The 22,276-nt window shown below is 44.4% G+C and overlaps 2 protein-coding genes across 2 annotated transcripts; one reads left to right on the top strand and one right to left on the bottom strand.

The window, feature by feature from the left end:
• Positions 1-15,810: 15,810 nt before the first annotated feature.
• LOC139379958 (apolipoprotein A-IV-like) lies at positions 15,811-17,398 on the bottom strand. Its single transcript, XM_071122510.1, has 4 exons — positions 17,321-17,398; positions 17,161-17,216; positions 16,783-16,933; positions 15,811-16,673 (listed from the first exon to the last, which is right to left on the bottom strand). Exons 2-4 carry the CDS (start codon positions 17,198-17,200, stop codon positions 16,097-16,099), a joined length of 768 nt encoding a protein of 255 aa, XP_070978611.1. The 5' UTR covers positions 17,201-17,216; positions 17,321-17,398; the 3' UTR covers positions 15,811-16,096.
• Positions 17,399-20,472: 3,074 nt separating this feature from the next.
• Positions 20,473-22,065, top strand: LOC139422747 (apolipoprotein A-IV-like). The gene is made up of 4 exons (XM_071174071.1): positions 20,473-20,546; positions 20,656-20,709; positions 20,912-21,062; positions 21,217-22,065. Exons 2-4 carry the CDS (start codon positions 20,670-20,672, stop codon positions 21,791-21,793), a joined length of 768 nt encoding a protein of 255 aa, XP_071030172.1. The 5' UTR covers positions 20,473-20,546; positions 20,656-20,669; the 3' UTR covers positions 21,794-22,065.
• The last annotated feature ends 211 nt before the right edge of the window (positions 22,066-22,276 follow it).

The raw sequence follows: 22,276 nt of genomic DNA, 5'->3' as shown, positions 1-22,276 counted from the left end.
TTAAAGTATTTTTACTTAAGTACTTTACACAACTGATGAATACAATTGAAGTACATCAAGGCCACATCCTGATCAACAACAATGTCCTTATGGTGTTGCTTGTTTATCACATCAGATTTGTTCTGAACATGTTCTGCCTAGGAATTTGGTCAGGCATAGTAAGATCTAAGCATAGTTAAGGCTTGGTTAAAGATGGTGTTGTATGGTGAAAGTTAACATCTTGGGTCTTGTAATGGGTTCTGGAAAGCCCCAGTGATAAAACAACAGAGCTTTCATAATGATGAATCTTCTGTTGAGTCATTGTTATACTCAGGTAATGAAAGTCTATATATGTGCAATGCTGGCCATATATAGGCCTTGTTATCAGCGCCACTACTGATTCCTCTCTGTGTGGTAATCAGAAGAAGCCTTCTCCCAAGAAACACAAACTGGAGTTGATTGGTGTGTTCAGAGCCTGATAGTATGAGATAAACTCCAGGAGTCAACTTCTACCTCTTCACTGATTGGTCGGAATGGATATGTACACTACTGTTCAAAAGTTTGGGGTCACTTAGAAATGTCCCTGTTTTTGAAAGAAAAGCAATTTTCCATTAAAATAACATCAAATTGATCTGAAATACAGTGTAGACATTGTTAATGTTCTAAATGACTATTGTAGCTGGAAACTGCATTTTTTTTAAATGGAATATATACCTAGGCGTACAGAGGCCCATTAACAGCAACCATCACTCCTGTGTTCCAATGGCACAGTGAGTTAGCTAATCCAAGTTGATCATTTTAAAAGGCTAATTGATCATTAGAAAACCCTTTTGCAATTATGTTAGCACTTCTGAAAACTGTTGTTCTGATTAAAGAAGCGATACAACTGGCCTTCTTTAGACTATTTGAGTGTCTGCAGCATCAGCATTTGTGGGTGCTTCGAGACAAGCAACGCTGAACCATGCATGAGAGCACCACCTGTTCTGGACGACTGTGTGATCTCGCTCTCGTAGCCAATGTGAGTAAGATCTTTTAACCTCTCTAGGGTATGTGGGACGCTAGCGTCCCATCTGGCCAACATCCAGTGAGGTTGCAGAGCGCCAAATTCAATTACAGAAATGCTCATTATAAAAATTCAGAAAACAAAACATATTTTAGATAGGTTTACAGATTAACTTCTTGTTAAACCAACCACAGTGTCATATTTAGAAACATGTCAAACGATGTTTATATTCAATCCTCAGGTTGTTTTTTTGCCTAAATGATCTATAATATTTCAACCGGACAATAACGTTGTCAATATAAAAGGTAAACAAGAAATGCACATGCGCCTGAAAAAACTCTGCGTCACGTTAGGGTCCACTCGTTCAGAGTGGTCTTATTCCCTCATTTATAAGAATACAAGCCTGAAACGATTTCTAAAGACGGTTGACATCTAGTGGAAGGCATAGGAACTGCAAATGGAGTCCTAAGTCAATGGATACTGTAATGACATTGAATAGAAAACTACAAAACCAACAATAAAAACTACTTCCTGAATGGATTTTTCTCAGGTTTTCGCCTGCTAAATCAGTTCTGTTATACTCACAGACACTATTTTAACAGTTTTGGAAACTTTAGAGTGTTTTCTATCCAAATCTAGGCCGTTTAATTTGGGCATGCTTTACATCCAAAATTCCGAATGCTGCCCCCTACTCTAGAGAGGTTACAGTTTTTCTCAGTCGCTTTGGTGCATTTTTCACATCATCCCTAACATGTGCAAAATAATAAGTGCATTTCTCAGAACAATTTGTACAAACTGCAATATACAATAGATATGTTTCTGAAGCTAGTCAGTCACTAAAAATCCTTAGTACATCTCTCAAAAGTAAATATTCATGCCAATGATCATGTCAGTGTCATCAGAATGATAAGTCATTGAGTCATTGTTCACGAACAAGGTCGTCTAAATGTTTAGGCATGTTGTCAATGTAACTGTGTACTTTGACAGTATTACCTGTTGTAAACTTAGGCTACAGTTTGGATGACAGTTACCTTATTGAAAATGCACAAGACTGCACTTCTATGGCATATCAATTTTAACAGTACTATTTACATATTACTGTATGTGGGTTATTGATTGAAAGAGACTGGACAACCCAAGGGGCACAAAGGAAAAGAAAGAAAGAAAAGAAACACAGGAAACCACCCCTAAGGCACAACTTTGCCCGCAGCACTGTTGTGCTGTCTCTACACATCCAGACGTTCCTGTCTATTCTCATCCACATCACACCGGATATTTTCCCTTCCAATGCAACGTGGAAAGAATCTTTTGGAATGCCTTATCCATCCTCTGCAGGTGTCTACTGTGATGTCCTCACATGCTGCATCCATTGCAGCCAGCAGGGTCATCTGTGTGTGTGGCTGACGATCGTACACCTTCCACCTCCATGCTAAAAATAACTCCTCAATTGGGTTAAGGAATGGTGAATATGGTGGGAGGAATTCTATGAGCATCCTCGGGTGGGTCACAAACCATTGCCTTATGATGTTTGATCGATGGAAACTCACATTATCACAAATGACCACATACTTTGGCAAATCCTCTCTAAACAGACCCCTCTCATCATCAGGGATGAGAGCCCTATAGAGAGTCTCTAAAAAGTTGAGTAGATGCTGGGTGTTGTATGGCCCTATAAGGGGGATATGGGTTAGGACACCATGCTCCGAAATAGCAGCACACATGGTGATATTTCCTCCCTGTTGGCCTGGCAAATCCACAGTAGCTCTGTGACCGATGATATTCCGACTCCGCCTTCTGCATTTGGTCAGGTTAAAGCCAGCCTCATCCACGTATACAAAGTTGTGAGAAGGTTCACTTGATTCCAACTCCATTATACGCCATATCCCAGAACACACAGTTGAATTTGTTTTGGTAAGGAAGAGTGACATAAAATGTACATATATTGCATGTTCCTTCCACAGCAATGGAAATGTGTGCAGTTTATGCTTACTGTACTATGTATCACTATAAAATGTTGCTGTAAAGTAGTTACATAGATATATGTTTTACCTGTACATACTGGTACCGTAGCTCCTTAACTGTCCTCATTCTTTGGAATGGTACACGGTACAGCTGTTTCATACTCATCTGGTTTCTATGCAGCACCCTGTCGATGGTTGAGATGCTAACCGTATGGATGTTTTCAAAGACATCGTTGTCTTCTATAATGGTCCTTTGTATTTCCCTGAGTCTCATGGCATTGTTTTCTAGGACCATGGTGCAAATAGCCTCCTCCTGTTGAGGTGTGAAAAGGCGTCCTCTGCCACCGGTTTGAGGTAATCTTGCAGTCCTATGTGGGGAAAAATGCAGTGATGCATCGCACACTTTCACATAGACAAAAACTATGCGAACACACATTTTACTGTAAAACATACAGGTGGGTGCATGTAAGGTGCAGTATGTATCTGTATAGAGTATATTTCTGTATGCTGTGAAATACAAGTGGACTACGGTAATATGAAGCATTGTAGGAAGTATACAGTAAACTGCTTATATACAGTAACAGTGCACTGTACATTGGTGGACATACCTGTTCTCTCTTCGAAACATTTGAACTATTGAGGACACGGTTGATCTCCCAATATTCGGCTGCACCATTCGACCCGCCTCAGCCATTGTAAGGCCATGATTGACAACATGGTCTACAATAGTGGCCCTTGTGTCATCAGATATGCGCCTATGTCCTCTTCTGCCTCTTCCTCTGTTTTGCCTTCCACCACGCATCCTTGCTCCTCTTCTTCCTCCTCTTGGCTGTTGATCCTGTTCGTTTCCTTGTCCATCCATTATTGGAAAATTGCAACTCTGTGTTGTGGTCTGTCTATATACAGTGCCTTGCGAAAGTATTCGGCCCCCTTGAACTTTGCGACCTTTTGCCACATTTCAGGCTTCAAACATAAAGATATAAAACTGTATTTTTTTGTGAAGAATCAACAACAAGTGGGACACAATCATGAAGTGGAACGACATTTATTGGATATTTCAAACTTTTTTAACAAATCAAAAACTGAAAAATTGGGCGTGCAAAATTATTCAGCCCCTTTACTTTCAGTGCAGCAAACTCTCTCCAGAAGTTCAGTGAGGATCTCTGAATGATCCAATGTTGACCTAAATGACTAAAGATGATAAATACAATCCACCTGTGTGTAATCAAGTCTCCGTATAAATGCACCTGCATTGTGATAGTCTCAGAGGTCCGTTAAAAGCGCAGAGAGCATCATGAAGAACAAGGAACACACCAGGCAGGTCCGAGATACTGTTGTGAAGAAGTTTAAAGCCGGATTTGGATACAAAAAGATTTCCCAAGCTTTAAACATCCCAAGGAGCACTGTGCAAGCGATAATATTGAAATGGAAGGAGTATCAGACCACTGCAAATCTACCAAGACCTGGCCGTCCCTCTAAACTTTCAGCTCATACAAGGAGAAGACTGATCAGAGATGCAGCCAAGAGGCCCATGATCACTCTGGATGAACTGCAGAGATCTACAGCTGAGGTGGGAGACTCTGTCCATAGGACAATAATCAGTCGTATATTGCACAAATCTGGCCTTTATGGAAGAGTGGCAAGAAGAAAGCCATTTCTTAAAGATATCCATAAAAAGTGTTGTTTAAAGTTTGCCACAAGCCACCTGGGAGACACACCAAACATGTGGAAGAAGGTGCTCTGGTCAGATGAAACCAAAATGGAACTTTTTGGCAACAATGCAAAACGTTATGTTTGGCGTAAAAGCAACACAGCTCATCACCCTGAACACACCATCCCCACTGTCAAACATGGTGGTGGCAGCATCATGGTTTGGGCCTGCTTTTCTTCAGCAGGGACAGGGAAGATGGTTAAAATTGATGGGAAGATGGATAGAGCCAAATACTGGACCATTCTGGAAGAAAACCTGATGGAGTCTGCAAAAGACCTGAGACTGGGACGGAGATTTGTCTTCCAACAAGACAATGATCCAAAACATAAAGCAAAATCTACAATGGAATGGTTCAAAAATAAACATATCTGTCACGTTCTGACCATCGTTCGTGTGTGTTTTCCTTGTTTTAGTGTTGGTCAGGACGTGAACTGGGTGGGCATTCTATGTTGGATGTCTTGTTTGTCTATTTCTATGTCTGGCCTGATATGGTTCTCAATCAGAGGCAGGTGTTAGTCATTGTCTCTGATTGGGAACCATATTTAGGTAGCCTGGGTTTCACTGTGTGTTTGTGGGTGATTGTCCTTAGTGTCCTGATATCATTGTTCTGTGTTAGGTTACACAAGTTTAGGCTGTTTCGGTTTTCATTAAGTTTATTGTTTTGGTAGTGTTTGTGTTTAGTTTGTTTCTTCATTAAACATGGATTGCAATAATCACGCTGCATTTTGGTCCGACTCTCCTTCTCATACGGAAAACCGTTACAGAATCACCCACCACAAAAGGACCAAGCAGCGTGTCAACAGGCAGGAGCAGCGCGAGGAGATGCGCAATAAGGATTTCTGGACATGGGAGGAAATCCTCGACGGGAGAGGACCCTGGGCTAAACCAGGGGAGTGTAGCCGCCTAAAGGTGCAGCAGGAGAAGAGGCAACAGGAGCAGCCCAAAGAGGAGGTATGGACATGGGAGGACGAATTAGAAGGAAGAGGACCCTGGGCTCAGCCAGGAGAATATCGCCGCCCCAAAGAAGAACTGGAGGCGGCGAAAGCTGAGAGGCGCAGATATGAGGAGGCAGCACGACGTAGCGGATGGAAGCCGGAGAGGCAGCCCCAAAAATTTATTGGGGGGGGGCTAACAGGGAGTATGGCTACGCCAGGTAGGAGACCTGGGCAGACTCCCTGTGCTTACCGGGGGGCTAGAGAGACCGGACAGGCACCGTGTTATGCAGTGGTGCGCACGGTGTCTCCAGTGCGGGTGCATAGCCCGGTGCGGTATATTCCAGCTCCGCGTGTCGGCCGGGCTAGATTGAGCGTCGAGCCTAATGCCATGAAGCCGGCTCTACGCATCTGGTCCCCAGTGCGTCTCCTTGGGCCGGCTTACATGGCACCAGCCTTGCGCTCGGTGTCTCCGGTTCGCCTGCATAGCCCAGTGCGGGCTATTCCACCACGCCGCACTGGCAGGGCGACCGTGAGCATTCAACCAGGTAAGGTTGGGCAGGCTCGGTGCTCAAGAGCTCCAGTGCGCCTGCACGGTCCGGTCTTTCCAGTACCACCTCCACACCCCAGCCCTCCGGTAGCAGCTCCCCGCACCAGGCTTCCTGTGCGTGTCCTCGGCCCAGTACCACCAGTGCCAGCACCACGCATCAGGCCTACAGTGCGCCTCGCCTGTCCAGCGCTGTCGGAACCCTCCTCCTCTCCAGCGCTGTCGGAGTCTCCCGCCTGTTTAGCGCTGTTAGAGCCTTCCTTCTCTACAGCGCTGCCGGAGTCTCCCGCCTGTTCAGAACTGCCAGTCTGCATAGAGCTGCCAGTCTGCAAGGAGCTGCCAGTCTGCATAGAGCTGCCAGTCTGCAAGGAGCTGCCAGTCTGCAAGGAGCTGCCAGTCTGCAAGGAGCTGCCAGTCTGCATAGAGCTGCCAGTCTGCAAGGAGCTGCCAGTCTGCAAGGAGCCGCCAGAGCTGCCTGTCTGCAGGATGCCGCCAAAGCTGCCAGTCTGCAAGGAGCCGCCAGAGCTGCCAGTCTGCAAGGAGCCGCCAGAGCTGCCAGTTAGCATGGAGCAGCCAGGGCCGCCAGTCAGTATGGAGCAGCCAGGGCCGCCAGTCAGCATGGAGCAGCCAGGGCCGCCAGTCAGCATGGAGCAGCCAGGGCCGCCAGTCAGCATGGAGCAGCCAGGGCCGCCAGTCAGCATGGAGCAGCCAGAGCAGCCAGTCAGCATGGAGCAGCCAGTCAGCATGGAGCAGCCAGAGCAGCCAGTCAGCATGGAGCAGCCAGAGCTGCCAGTCAGCATGGAGCAGCCAGTCAGCATGGAGCAGCCAGAGCTGCCAGTCAGCATGGAGCAGCCAGTCAGCATGGAGCAGCCAGAGCTGCCAGTCATCATGGAGCAGCCAGTCAGCATGGAGCAGCCAGAGCTGCCAGTCGACCGGACTCTTCCAGATCTGCCAGTCGACCGGACTCTTCCAGATCTGCCAGTCGACCGGACTCTTCCAGATCTGCCAGTCGACCAGACTCTTCCAGATCTGCCAGTCGACCAGACTCTTCCAGATCTGCCAGTCGACCAGAATCTTCCAGATCTGCCAGTCGACCAGAATCTTCCAGATCTGCCAGTCGACCAGACTCTTCCAGATCTGCCAGTCGACCAGACTCTTCCAGATCTGCCAGTCGACCAGACTCTTCCAGATCTGCCAGTCGACCAGACTCTTCCGGATCCGCCAGTCGACCAGACTCTTCCGGATCCGCCAGTCGACCAGACTCTTCCGGATCCGCCAGTCGACCAGACTCTTCCGGATCCGCCAGTCGACCAGACTCTTCCGGATCCGCCAGTCAGCCAGGATCTTCCGGATCCGCCAGTCAGCCAGGATCTTCCAGAACCGCCAGCCAGCCAGGATCTGCCGGATCCAACCACCTGCCTGAGCTTCCTCTCAGTGCTGAGCTTCCTCTCAGTGTTGAGCTACCCATCAGTCCCGAGCTACCTCTGTCCCGAGCTGTCCTTCTGTTCCGAGCTTCCCCTCTGTCCCGAGCTGTCTCTTAGGAGGGTCACCTATCTAGGGACGCTAAGGAGGTGGACAAAGACTATTATGGAGTGGGGTCCACGTCCAGCGCCAGAGCCGCCACCGCGGACAGATGCCCACCCACACCCTCTACCTATAGGTTTAAGTTGTGCGTTCGGAGTCCGCACCTTGGAGGGGGGGTACTGTCACGTTCTGACCATCGTTCGTGTGTGTTTTCCTTGTTTTAGTGTTGGTCAGGACGTGAACTGGGTGGGCATTCTATGTTGGATGTCTTGTTTGTCTATTTCTATGTCTGGCCTGATATGGTTCTCAATCAGAGGCAGGTGTTAGTCATTGTCTCTGATTGGGAACCATATTTAGGTAGCCTGGGTTTCACTGTGTGTTTGTGGGTGATTGTCCTTAGTGTCCTGATATCATTGTTCTGTGTTAGGTTACACAAGTTTAGGCTGTTTCGGTTTTCGTTAAGTTTATTGTTTTGGTAGTGTTTGTGTTTAGTTTGTTTCTTCATTAAACATGGATTGCAATAATCACGCTGCATTTTGGTCCGACTCTCCTTCTCATACGGAAAACCGTTACAATATCCAGGTGTTAGAATGGCCAAGTCAAAGTCCAGACCTGAATCCAATCGAGAATCTGTGGAAAGAACTGAAAACTGCTGTTCACAAATACTCTCCATCCAACCTCACTGAGCTCGAGCTGTTTTGCAAGGAGGAATGGGAAAAAATGTCAGTCTCTCGATGTGCAAAACTGATAGAGACATACCCCAAGCAGCTGTAATCGCAGCAAAAAGTGGCGCTACAAAGTATTAACTTAAGGGGGCTGAATCATTTTGCACGCCCAATTTTTCAGTTTTTGATTTGTTAAAACAGTTTGAAATATTCAATAAATGTCGTTCCACTTCATGATTGTGTCCCACTTGTTGTTGATTCTTCACAAAAAAATACAGTTTTATATCTTTATGTTTGAAGCCTGAAATGTGGCAAAAGGTCGCAAAGTTCAAGGGGGCCGAATACTTTCGCAAGGCACTGTATGCTTGCCAATTGATTCTTCATGAGATGCACCTTTGAGCAATTTAGACAACTGGTTGATTGTTGGTTGAACTAACACTTTACATTCCTTCATGAGTGAGGGTCAATTTCACCTGCACGATTCATCAATTCACGTATTTGTACAAAAGGTCTAATAGAAATGTGTAAAACTATGATTGACAGTTTATGACAAATAGTTCAACAATTTTGCATGTAATGGCTTATGCAAGGAACTAATGCCTAGATGTTTTGAGGGGTAAGACTATTCAACAGAGAACCATCTACTATATTTTGATCAACATGACATGAGCAATTGATCATGTGGAAAATAGCTGACACTTGTACATTATCAATTGCAATTTGTTCAAAGGAATAAGAAATTGCTTTAATGATGTGCACAAGTGACTAGATGATTTGGAATTTGTACAAGTAGTATCAAGAATTGCACTTTTGATCTAAGAAATGCACCAAAGCGACTGAGAAAAACTGTAAACAGGTTAACATTTACAAGGCCGCGGGGTCAGACGAATTATCAGGACATGTACTCAGAGTATGCGCTGAACAGCTGGCATGTATCGTCACTGACATTTTTAACCTCTCTCTGACCCATTATCTAATACCTACACGTTTCAGGCAGACTACCATAGTCCCTGTGCCCAAGAATGCCAAGGTAACCTGTCTAACTGTCTATTGCCCAGTAGCACTCACTTCTGTAAGCCATGAAATGATTTGAAAAGCTGGTCATGGCTCACATCAACACCATAATCCCAGACACCCTGGACCCACTCCAATTTTCATACCGCCCCAACAGATCCACAGATGACACAATCTCGATTGTAACTTGATTTGGAAAATGGACTTCCTGATGGGCCGTCGCCATGTGGTGAGTGTAGGCAACATCACATCTGCCATGCTGACCCTCAACACGGGGGCTCCTCAGGGGTGCGGGCTTAGTCCCCTCCTGTTCTCCCTGTTCACCCATGACTACATTGCCATGCACTACTCCAACACCATCATTACGTTTGCTGACGACACAGCAGTGGTTGACCTGATCACCGACGACAATAAGACAGCCTGTAGGGAGGAGGTCAGTGACCTGGCATTGTGGTGCCAGGACAACAACCTCTTCCTCAATGCCAGAAAGACAAAGTAGCTGAGCGTGGACTACATGAAATGGAGGGCCGAGCAAGCCCCCATCCACATCGACAGAGCCGTAGTGGAGCGGGTTGAGAGCTTCTAGTTCCTCGGTGTCCACATCACTAAGGAATTATCATGGTCCACACACACCAAGACAGTTGTAAAGAAAGCCTTTCCCCCTTCACAAGGCTGAAAAGATTTGGCATGGGCCCTCAGATCCTCAAAAAGTTCTACAGCTGCACCATTGAGAGCATCTTGACTGGCTGCATCACCGCTTGATATGGCAACTGCTTGGCATCTGACCCCAAGGAGATACAGAGGGTAGTGCGGACGCCCCAGTATATCATTGGGGCCGATCTCCCTGCCATCCAGGACCTCTAAACCAGGCGGTGTCAGAGAAAGACCCTAGAAATTGTCAAAGACTCCAGCTACCCAAATCATAGACTGTTCTCTCTGCTAAATAGTAAAATAGTTAACCAAATAGCTACCCAGACTATCTGCATTGAACTCTTTTGACAAATCACATACGCTGCTGCTACTGTTTATTATATGTCCTGTTGACTAACTTAATCCCTACCTATATGTACAGTGCCTTGCGAAAGTATTCGGCCCCCTTGAACTTTGCGACCTTTTGCCACATTTCAGGCTTCAAACATAAAGATATAAAACTGTATTTTTTTGTGAAGAATCAACAACAAGTGGGACACAATCATGAAGTGGAACGACATTTATTGGATATTTCAAACGTTTTTTAACAAATCAAAAACTGAAAAATTGGGCGTGCAAAATTATTCAGCCCCCTTAAGTTAATACTTTGTAGCGTCACTTTTTGCTGCGATTACAGCTGCTTGGGGTATGTCTCTATCAGTTTTGCACATCGAGAGACTGACATTTTTTCCCATTCCTCCTTGCAAAACAGCTCGAGCTCAGTGAGGTTGGATGGAGAGCATTTGTGAACAGCAGTTTTCAGTTCTTTCCACAGATTCTCGATTGGATTCAGGTCTGGACTTTGACTTGGCCATTCTAACACCTGGATATGTTTATTTTTGAACCATTCCATTGTAGATTTTGCTTTATGTTTTGGATCATTGTCTTGTTGGAAGACAAATCTCCGTCCCAGTCTCAGGTCTTTTGCAGACTCCATCAGGTTTTCTTCCAGAATGGTCCTGTGTTTGGCTCCATCCATCTTCCCATCAATTTTAACCATCTTCCCTGTCCCTGCTGAAGAAAAGCAGGCCCAAACCATGATGCTGCCACCACCATGTTTGACAGTGGGGATGGTGTGTTCAGGGTGATGAGCTGTGTTGCTTTTACGCCAAACATAACGTTTTGCATTGTTGCCAAAAAGTTCAATTTTGGTTTCATCTGACCAGAGCACCTTCTTCCACATGTTTGGTGTGTCTCCCAGGTGGCTTGTGGCAAACTTTAAACGACACTTTTTATGGATATCTTTAAGAAATGGCTTTCTTCTTGCCACTCTTCCATAAAGGCCAGATTTGTGCAATATACGACTGATTGTTGTCCTATGGACAGAGTCTCCCACCTCAGCTGTAGATCTCTGCAGTTCATCCAGAGTGATCATGGGCCTCTTGGCTGCATCTCTGATCAGTCTTCTCCTTGTATGAGCTGAAAGTTTAGAGGGACGGCCAGGTCTTGGTAGATTTGCAGTGGTCTGATACTCCTTCCATTTCAATATTATCGCTTGCACAGTGCTCCTTGAGATGTTTAACGCTTGGGAAATCTTTTTGTATCCAAATCCGGCTTTAAACTTCTTCACAACAGTATCTCGGACCTGCCTGGTGTGCTCCTTGTTCTTCATGATGCTCTCTGCGCTTTTAACGGACCTCTGAGACTATCCCAGTGCAGGTGCATTTATACGGAGACTTGATTACACACAGGTGGATTGTATTTATCATCATTAGTCATTTAGGTCAACATTGGATCATTCAGAGATCCTCACTGAACTTCTGGAGAGAGTTTGCTGCACTGAAAGTAAAGGGGCTGAATAATTTTGCACGCCCAATTTTTCAGTTTTTGATTTGTTAAAAAAGTTTGAAATATCCAATAAATGTCGTTCCACTTCATGATTGTGTCCCACTTGTTGTTGATTCTTCACAAAGAAATACAGTTTTATATCTTTATGTTTGAAGCCTGAAATGTGGCAAAAGGTCGCAAAGTTCAAGGGGGCCGAATACTTTCGCAAGGCACTGTACATATCTACCTTAATTACCTGCTACCCTTGCACATCCTTACTCATCCTTACTCCTTACTCATATTTATTCCTTGTGTTATTATTTTTCTATAATGTTTTCAAAAATTTTTTTATCTCTGCATTGTTGGGAAAGGCCCATAAGCATTTCACTGTTAGACAACACCTGTTGTTTATGAAGCATGTGACAAATACACTTTGATTTGATTGTAATTTGGTTCACTCTTTGTATTTAAATGTCTCAGCCTGAGCTGAACTCAATATCCACTGCTGCTCTCCCTGCTGGGACAGACAGACATGTCCTATTAAAACTGGGACCACGAGGGACAGGGATAGCAGCACAGCTGTTATGAAGAGTAGTGCAGTAGAGCTTTTGTAATGGCTTTCAAGGCATGAACATTGGGGTCATAGAAACAGGGAGAGAGAACGAGAGAGAAGTGAAAGAGAGAATAAGAAGAATGATGGTACGGCGTAACTAGCTGTAGACAGACAGACCGACCGACTTCTACAGAGTTCTGTAACAGAAGACACTTCCTCTTGTCCTAAAAATATATACTTCTTTGTTCCCTCTCATTGTAAGGATGGGTGATGTGGTAATATGCGTCTACCAGGGCAGTGTGTGAGAGGTTGTCGGTTAGCAGTGAACTCTCATAACCCCAGCCAGCTCATCTTGGAGTCAGGACTGGTGTGACGGGAGCTGGAGGACTGTGGTCTGTGGTTAGTTGGTCACCTCTGGTCAGAGTGAGACCTCTCACCTCTAACTTCACATGAGTCTGTGATGTCACCACAACTGGCTGTGCCTGGGCCAAAGGGCGCTCAGCTGGGTCCAGTTTGGAACTAGGTTTGATTCCATTATCTGTGTGTGTGTGGTCAGTCATCTGCTTCTGACTCACTGATTTTGCTTACGTAGCTGACTGGTGGTAACTTGCACCGAACAATAGGTTGACCTCACCTCCAATGCCCTTTTTACATAGAAATACAGTGTTCGTTTACTAGCAAACAACAAGGACCATAAATCAAACACTGTTCGCTATGTAAAAATGCTGCTCCAAGGAACATAAGGAACACTGTAAGGACCATTTCCGTACTTGTCTCTTGTCTCTTGTTCTTATCTATTGACCTTTTGCCAGTTCATTATAGGCTTAGATGTAGGCCATTTATTTAGTCTATCATTACAGAACCCCTGTGGCATAAGGCAGATCTCAGAGATTTGTTTTACAGTCTTACTACCAGGCAAAGATCTAAATCAACATCCACTTTTGGTTTATGTTGAGTTGTCATGTTCCCTGTTCTCACAGAGTTGTTTTATGGACATACGTTCTGCTATCCAATGCAGGTAACAGTAAACAAATAATATGCTTGTCTAACAGTGTTTGGAGCGTTAACAGTTTGGCCAGTAGAAAGCGTTTTACTGGTAATTTATATTAGGTTGATAGTGTAATGATGTTGAACAAAAGAAGTTCATGGCTAACCCAGCAGGGTTAACGGTTACTGGTGCCAGTGGCAGTTTGGGGCAGAGCCAAGGAATTTTGTTTACCTCTGGGTGAGGCAGCATGGGAGAGCCCTGGCAGAGCCGGAGGGTGAGAGAGGGAGGATGGGTGATACAGGTACATCATCAGACATGCAGAGACAGCTCTGAACATGCTCCATACCCACCTCTGGAGGGGGTTTGGGATTGTGGGGTGTGATAGGATTTCAGATAGTGTTACAGGACTGTGTTGTTTTTACAAGTAATTCAGAGAGAGAGAGGGAGAGGGGGGGGGGGGTAGAGAGAGCTGTACATGACTGTTTGTCAGGTCATTGCATATATGGTTATTTTCTGATTTCCGTGAAGAGGTCAGTGAATTACCATCATTGCACAGGGCTTTATAATTCCCTGAATTGACAATGAACTGCCACTAGATGGCATTCATTCTAAAACTGTGTTGAAGGAAAAAGCAAGCCAGTGGTGTGTATTCATGGATGCCAAGGGAAGCCAGGCTTCCCCCCAAAATGTACCAATAAAACATATACAATCATTTATATATTTTGAGCTAAACTGAGTGAACTCAACTGTGAATGGTCCTGGTGCACCAAAAAAAGTGTTTATTGAAGCCAGTTTGGATTTGGATTCACACCAACCACATCACATCAAAATAAACAAAAAACTTGAATTGTTGCATCTCATTGTGTTGTTGTCCTCCGGTGTCCTTATCCAAAATTAGCCATGGATGGAGATAGGGATTTGGATCCAAATGTTAATTTATACATTGTGCCCCTGGCCTCAGAGGGGGGAAGTTCAATATGTAGCTACAGTAGATGTTTTAATAAAAAATAAAAAGTTTAACCTTCATTTAACGAGTCAAGTCAGTTAAGAACAAATTCTTATTTACAATGACGGCTTGTGCACCGCCCTATTGGACTCCCAGTCACAGCCAGATGTGATACAGCCTGGAATCGAACCAGGGACTGTCGTGACATCTCACATTGAGATGCAGTGCCTTAGGCCACTGCGCCACTCAGGAGATGACAGCTGCACCACTCAAGAGATGTAGTAGGCTAATGTTAACTAACTGGCTAATCGTTGCCCATGAAAGGAAGCTAGGCTAGCGAGCAAGCATTTTAGCCCAGTAGCCTAGGACAACAACAACTTAAAGCGTGTACTGTATGATAGTCATAGACTGTTTCATCAACATGAAAGAGAGGAGGATGACATTGGCGTTTCTCTTCATGTAGGGTGTCAACATGTTTTTTCTACTTTTTCCACACACACACAGAGAGAGAGAGAGAGAGAAATCAGTACCATGGACAGCCACATGATATTTAGCTTATGTTGATTGGACTAAATTGTTTTTGGTATCTTTTAGTTGTAACTATATTAGATTAAGCATAGGTGATTTGATGATGTTGACATGTTGAAGTTGAAATGGTGCTGGAATAGTGGAGGCTCCTGTTTTCTTTGGGACCTGCAGTAACTCTCCGGTGTTCTAAATCAATAGTTGTTCAGTAGTTTGAAAATGTCAGAAATATTAACTTCATTGACCATGCTGTAGGTCATGCAACTGTTTGTTTAAGGTAATATGTTTTGTGGACTACACCGGACAGATGTTGCTCTCCGGTTTTGTGATGAGACAAAGGTGTGGTTGAATTTATTCTGCCATTGTGTGTTCTATTGTCTCGGCCTTGGGCCTAGATTGTATATCACGGTGTCAAGGCACATGAACTCACGGGTTATAGAGCAAACAACACCATTTTCACAACACAGAGGTTGTAATTATGGCTCCCACTTTGAAGACAAACACTGCAGGCTATAATCCTAATAGATTTAATTCTCCCTTTGAGTAAGATATTTAGCTACTTTAATGAGAAGAAATGTACTTACTATGACAGAGATTTGTGGTTGTCTCACCTAGCTGTTTTAAGATGAATGCACTGATTGTAAATCGCTCTGGATAAGAGCGTCTGCTAAATGACTAAAACGTAAATGTAATCTTTAAACATCTTCAAGATTTGTTTATGCTGTGATACACACTTCTTTCTGATGGTATATTAAGCTATACTTGTACCTCTTTTTAACTAGCAGGGGCATATGCGTATTTTAAGGAGAGATGACTGGATCAGCGGCGTACAGTAGTCCTACATGCAACCAGTCTTATTGGACAATGTTTGTGTACTATTTGTATGTCCCAATATGACTTTCCACCTCATACTCTTGTCACCACATAATAATTTGGGGAAGCAAGCAGCTTAAAATATTTAAATTAGCATCATAGACACGATACATCAGACACAATACATTTAAGTTATGTTTAGTTTTGCTTTTTATTTCCATAAATTAACAACACCAATATGGCACAGTCACTGACCAACCTTCAGATAACAAACAAACAAAATACAAAGATGTCATTGACTCATCAGAGCCAATTCAGTTCATTCAAAATACAGAATGGGCCTGTTCTGCATTACCAAGTTCATCTTTGTAAACTCTCCCTCATTCTATTGACAACGGTGGTATGTTCTAAGACTTTGAAGGGAGAATACAGTCTTCAAAAGGGCAAGAGTAGTCAGATGGAGGAAAGTGTTTGTGATTTAGTTGGTGTTGGTGAAGGCCTGGTAGAGGGCGGTGAGCTGGGCCTTCAGGTCCTGGGCGTAGGGGTCCAGCTTGAACTTCAGGTCCTCAGCATAGGGGGCTAAGCTCTTCTGCACCATCTGAGCTCTGGTGGTCAGCTGGCTCTGGAGGTTCTCGGTCAGGGGGGCCACACTCTTCTGGAAGTCCTGCAGGCGCAGGTCCACTTTCTGCTTCAGCTCATCTGTGTAGGGACCCAGCTGGGACTGCATCTCCTTCACACTCTGCTCCAGACTCCCCTTCAGCTCCTCACTCTTCTGAAGCACGGTGGCCCTCAGGGCCTCAGAGTCCAGGGACTCTGCATAGGGGGCCAGATCCTGTTTCAGCTGCTCCACTCTCTGCTGGACTTGTGTCTTGATCTCCTCTGCGTAGGGCTCCAGTTTCCCCTTGACGCTGCCCAGGTCCTGCTCCAGACGCTCTCTCAGCACCTCAGCCTCCTGGGTAATCTTGGTCATCAGGTCCTTGGCTGCAGGAGGAAGCTGCTCCTGCAGGGAGACTGCGTATTGGCTGGCCACGTCAGCGCTCTCTGTGATGCGGTCACTGCAGGAGATGAGAGGAGAGGGGGTCAGTTCAGGTCCCCATTCTAGTAATCTGAGCGATTCGACTATAGACACATTATAACAACTACATCACAGATCACATAACTTACTTGACATCCTGTCCCAGCTGAGACTTCCTGATCATCTGGACGGTGTCATCTGCCGTTTGCGTTGCCTTGGCAACGTAGTCCCAGAAGGCATCTGTCAGCTGCTCCAGCTGTGGCTTGGGCTCATCAGTGTAGAACAGGTTAGCGTGGCAGCCTGTTGGGGCGTAGCAGAAGAGTTAGTTGTTGTGAAACAACTGGTTAGGCATGGCAGCCTGTTGGGGGCATTAAGGTAACTTGAAAATTATACTCCCTCTGCTATGGTTGTTATTATTGTCTATTGACTCAAAATTAATTTGATAGATTGATGGAATGTATTATGTTGCAATACTTCAGCTCTATAAATTTCACTTATAATCTGAAATATTCTTGTATCCCACTCACCAGTGAATACAGCCAGTGCGAGCACCACAAGGACCTTCATGACTCTCAATCAGATTCTGTGAAATAAAGCAACAATCCCTTAAAGCATTGTAATCCACCAGAAAAAAAACATAATGGAATGCTATCAAATAATACCATGGACTTGTAGAATCCAGCTTACCGTCTTTGTGTATGAGTGTGTTGGTGTATCTCTGAGTCCAGTCTGCAGTGACTAGTTTCAGCCGTGTCCTGGCCTGTATATATAGTGAGCAAGACAGTAAGGAACACAAAGTCCAGGAGCCAGTGCCTCGCTGTCAGCAGTGCTCCAAATCATAAACCCTCAGACCGCAGTGCACCACTCAGCACCTGTCTACCTGACCCAGCCCAGTTCTGTCCTGACAACTCACCCTGGACCTGTCCCAATGAACCCCTGGACCCAGAATGCACAGGAGAGCACTGCGTTATCATCACCTCTGGGTAAAGTGTCACAAACAGAGTTTGGGACATAAAATAGTGGTCAGAGATACTCAGTGAAGACCAATCTCCTGGGACTGCATGCTGATAAACACATCTCCATTCAATCCCCTTGTCAATAGTTTTTCAATGATATGCAGTCGTGATACATGTGCAGCAGGACACTTGTTGCCTTGCAGCTATACAGGTCTGTTACTGTTAATATCATCTGAGGGTAGATGTATTGTGTTGAATTGAGGCTTATGCACTTTTACATACACTAGCATATTCCTTTCTCTCAACCATAATGTATCTTGGTCATTATATATGATGCTACAACTCTACAATGCTGATAATGAGGATCTGGTTCACAACAGGTCCGTTTCATGGATTTTTCCTTGATGACACAGAAAGTCTCAGATCGAATCAGCCATTCTCTGAGCCAATCACAGCCATTTCTCAGACATAAATAGCACTTTGTCCAGACAACACCTTCCTTCCAAACTTCATGAGATATCACAGTCTGATCAGATATGGTATTGATTTATAGTCCGTTTAAGTTTGATGTCCAGCCAGCTGGCATTGACTCTCAGAATATATTCTATGATATAGTTTTCAGTTTCACTGTGAGGTCATGTGTTCAAGCACCTCCATGTGTCAGTTGTCTGACCAAAGTTCATTTGACCCCGGCCCAGTCCATTCATTAGATGTGATTTCACAATAGCTAGTAGATAATGTATGGTGTCTAGGAACTTATTTGGAATCAATTAAATGTTACAGTAGACTTCCATTTTTCAAAGTAAAGCTCCCCCTTTGTCTTACTGTAGTTATTTTGTTGAAATGGATAGTGGGGTTACTGTGCTATACTGGTAGTGTCATGGCTTTCGTTTGAAGAAGCAGCGGGGTTCATCTTTATTAGCTTAACTGACTGAACACTGAATACAAAATAACAAAAGAATAGCCGAAACAGTTCTGCAAGGTGCAACCAACACTAAACAGAAAATTAACCACCCACAACTAACAGTGGGAAAACAGGCTACCTAAGTATGGTTCTCAATCAGAGACAACGAAAGACAGCTGTCCCTGATTGAGAACCATACCCGGCCAAAACATAGAAATACACAACCTAGACATACAAACATAGAATGCCCACCCACATCACACCCTGAACAAACAAAAAATAGAAACATACAAAGCAATCTACGGTCAGGGCGTGACAGGTAGTTTACCTTGTCATAACCTCGCCCCCAAGTTATTGCGCAAAGAAATGTCTGGGAACAACATTAACATGTCAAAAAGGTGGATCAGTCTACCCAGAGAATGGCCAGATTGAGAATGTTCCAAGCACTCATTCTACATCACTTGAGTTATTCATGATGTCACATCCTGGTAATCTGGAGCTGTGAAGTCAGGAGTTGAGTTCTAAACCTCATATCTGCCCACTGTGCCTTATTACAAACCATCACAGTGCCACTCTATAGAGAGTAGAATAAGGAGAGGCAGTTGCCTGGAATCTACTATTCCCTATGTAAACGTTCAACACCTCAAATAACCTCTGACCTCAGTGATGACTAAAATGTGTGAAGGTTGACACTGCGCTATAGGTTTGCGTTGGCAGTTGAGGTGACACAACCGTTGAGATGCTACTGTTGATGGCTGAACAAACGCCAGGATGTCTAGAATTTTTTTATTTACATTTTTTATTTTTTATTTCACCTTTATTTAACCAGGTAAGCTAGTTGAGAACAAGTTCTCATTTACAACTGCGACCTGTCCAAGATAAAGCAAAGCAGTGCAACACAAACAACAACACAGAGTTACACATGGAATAAACAAGCGTACAGTCAATAACACAATATAAAAAAATAAAGTTTATATACAGTGTGTGCAAATGGCGTGAGGAGGTAAGGCAATAAATAGGCCATAGTAGCGAAGTAATTACAATTTAGCAGATTAACACTGGAGTGATAATTGAGCAGATGATTATGATATATACAGAGAAAATAGTCGGCCCGAGAATTGAACCCTGTGGTACACCCATAGAATGAAATCATATCCTTGTCGAAAAGCACTAAATTGAAAAGTCAAATGTACTAACGCCAGCATCCGTAGAATCTAGTTAGTATTATATGTGGTTGTGGTCTCATTGCTTGACCTGATTAGAAAGTGTCTTTGGTGTGGACATGTTTAAGGTTGCCGTCAGCAGTGAAATACCTTTACCCATTAATATTACCATAAGCAGGGGCGCATCTTTGGTTTTAGAAGTGGGGGGGCCATATTTTGGAAAATTATTTATATATTTTTTATCCAGTTGGATAAACACTCCAAACAGACTACCCAACTGCTCGGAGACGTCCGCATGGTCCTAAAGCACTAAAGCACGCAGTTATGTATCACATTCCAATGATAAAACTGTGGGTGACAAAAATGCAATTTCAGAATGTGGGGGGGATATGTCCCCAGTGAAAGTTGCATCCCTGACTGTAAGTTTTCTCTAGAATGAGGCTTTCAGTAGAAGGGTCAAGGTCCATGCACAGTTGTCTAATTAGAATATAACCAATAAAACAGACCATGGTGGTGGTGGGGGAGATTCCCAAAATAAACATATTGAAGTTCCATCAAAGCCAGGTTAATCAAGTCTGGTCTGTCTATGTTCAGTCTGTCAGGCTCAGAGAATGAATATGAACATAACAAAATAATGTATTGTCATTGTGATTTGTGTGTGCGTGTGCATGTGTGTGTGTATGTGCATGTCGATATAGTAAGCGAACAGTCATGTGATGACAGCCAGCAAGGAGTTGTAGCAGAAGCAGGAAGAGAGGTGACATGGCAGTGACTCCTGGACTTTGGGCTTACATCTACAGCACTGGTTTCGACTATATATACAGCATGGCACTGGCCTGATAGACACACAGACAGACTGAATACACAGAGATACACCAGGAAAAAAACAGGTGAGGCCAATGCTGAGATTCAAAACAAGGTGTTGGGAAAATGTGATTTTAGGGTTCTAAGATTCAAATGTAATTGAAGTGTAATTGACTCATGATGTTTCTGTTTCAGTGAGAAACGCAAATATGAAGGTGTCTGTGGTGCTTGCAATTGCTATACTCTCTGGTAAGTAACATCTAATGTTACCACAACCATAACTACTCTGTAAAAACATTTTTTGAAACCTTTGAATGCAACAAGATTATTAGAATTATTATTATTTTAAACTTAGTCGAATTCAAGCTCCTTGAACAGTGTAAGGTCATAAAGTAGGTTAGGTTAAACGACCAGTTTCACAGGAACTAACTCTACTTCCACGCTCCAACAGGTTGCCATGCTAACCTGTTCTATGCTGATGAGCCAAAGCCACAGTTGGAGCAGCTGACAGATGCCTTCTGGGACTATGTCGCCAAGGCAACAAAAACTGCCGACGACACCGTCCAGATGATCAGGAAGTCTCAGCTGGGACAGGATGTCAAGTAAGTCATTTGACCTGTGATCTAGTTGTCATAACATGTTTGTAATGTCTGTAGTGGAAGCCCTCTCAGAGTACTAGTCACCCGAGTGGTGCAGCGGTCTAAGGCACTGCATTGCAGAATCCTGACTTGACCAGACCCCTCTCCTCTCCTGCAGTGACCGTATCACAGAGAGTGCTGACGTGGCCAGCCAATACGCAGTCTCCCTGCAGGAGCAGCTTCCTCCTGCAGCCAAGGACCTGATGACCAAGATTACCCAGGAGGCTGAGGTGCTGAGAGAGCGTCTGGAGCAGGACCTGGGCAGCGTCAAGGGGAAACTGGAGCCCTATGCAGAGGAGATCAAGACACAAGTTCAGCAGAGAGTGGAGCAGCTGAAACAGGATCTGGCCCCCTATGCAGAGTCCCTGGACTCTGAGGCCCTGAGGGCCACCCTGCTTCAGAAGAGTGAGGAACTGAAGGGGAGTCTGGAGCAGAGTGTGAAGGAGATGCAGTCCCAGCTGGGTCCCTACACAGATGAGCTGAAGCAGAAAGTGGACCTGCGCCTGCAGGACTTCCAGAAGAGTGTGGCCCCCCTGGCCGAGAACCTCCAGAGCCAGCTGACCACCAGAGCTCAGATGGTGCAGAAGAGCTTAGCCCCCTATGCTGAGGACCTGAAGGACAAGCTGGACCCCTACGCCCAGGACCTGAAGGCCCAGCTTACAGCCCTCTACCAGGCCTTCACCAACACCAACTAAATGGCTGAAACCAACACCACTCCTTGATCCTCTGAAACGTTTTGAGTGATTCTGTCATACCCTGAACTGCACTGTAAAACATGGAAATTAAACTGGGCATATGCCCAGAACATCATATTTATTATTATTTAGTGCAGGGTGAGAAATATAACCAAACATTCACACTCAAATATTTATGTGTTTGTTTTTACCTTGTTAAATGTTGAATAATGTCAACTTTTTATAATTTCATTAATTTTTTAAGAAAAATAAAGCTATTGCAGTTATGAACATATGCAAGATTGTTCCCTCATTCATTCAAATGCTAATAGTCAATTATATTATATTCCCTTTAAGTTCATTACACTCCAATTACACATGCAATATGTCACTCAAGGACACAGGAAAAGTCACAACTATGTCTGTCCCTGTCTCTTCCCAGTCTCTGAGTGTCTCTCTCTGTGTGTCTCTATGTGTGTCTCTGAGTGTGTCTCTCTCTCTGTA

This window comes from Oncorhynchus clarkii, chromosome 2, assembly GCF_045791955.1.
Source record: "Oncorhynchus clarkii lewisi isolate Uvic-CL-2024 chromosome 2, UVic_Ocla_1.0, whole genome shotgun sequence".
Lineage (NCBI taxonomy): Eukaryota > Metazoa > Chordata > Actinopteri > Salmoniformes > Salmonidae > Oncorhynchus > Oncorhynchus clarkii.
The sequence above is the reverse complement of the archived record's forward strand: the minus strand, read 5'-3'. Positions and strand labels throughout refer to the sequence as shown.

Coding starts and splice junctions, on each gene's coding strand:
- LOC139379958 (XM_071122510.1), bottom strand. CDS start 17,200: ATGAAGGTCCTTGTGGTGCTCGCACTGGCTGTATTCACTG. Junction 16,934..17,160: donor CGCACTGGCTGTATTCACTG/GTGAGTGGGATA, acceptor ACGCCCCAACAG/GCTGCCACGCTAACCTGTTC. Junction 16,674..16,782: donor CAGCTGGGACAGGATGTCAA/GTAAGTTATGTG, acceptor CATCTCCTGCAG/TGACCGCATCACAGAGAGCG.
- LOC139422747 (XM_071174071.1), top strand. CDS start 20,670: ATGAAGGTGTCTGTGGTGCTTGCAATTGCTATACTCTCTG. Junction 20,710..20,911: donor TGCAATTGCTATACTCTCTG/GTAAGTAACATC, acceptor ACGCTCCAACAG/GTTGCCATGCTAACCTGTTC. Junction 21,063..21,216: donor CAGCTGGGACAGGATGTCAA/GTAAGTCATTTG, acceptor CCTCTCCTGCAG/TGACCGTATCACAGAGAGTG.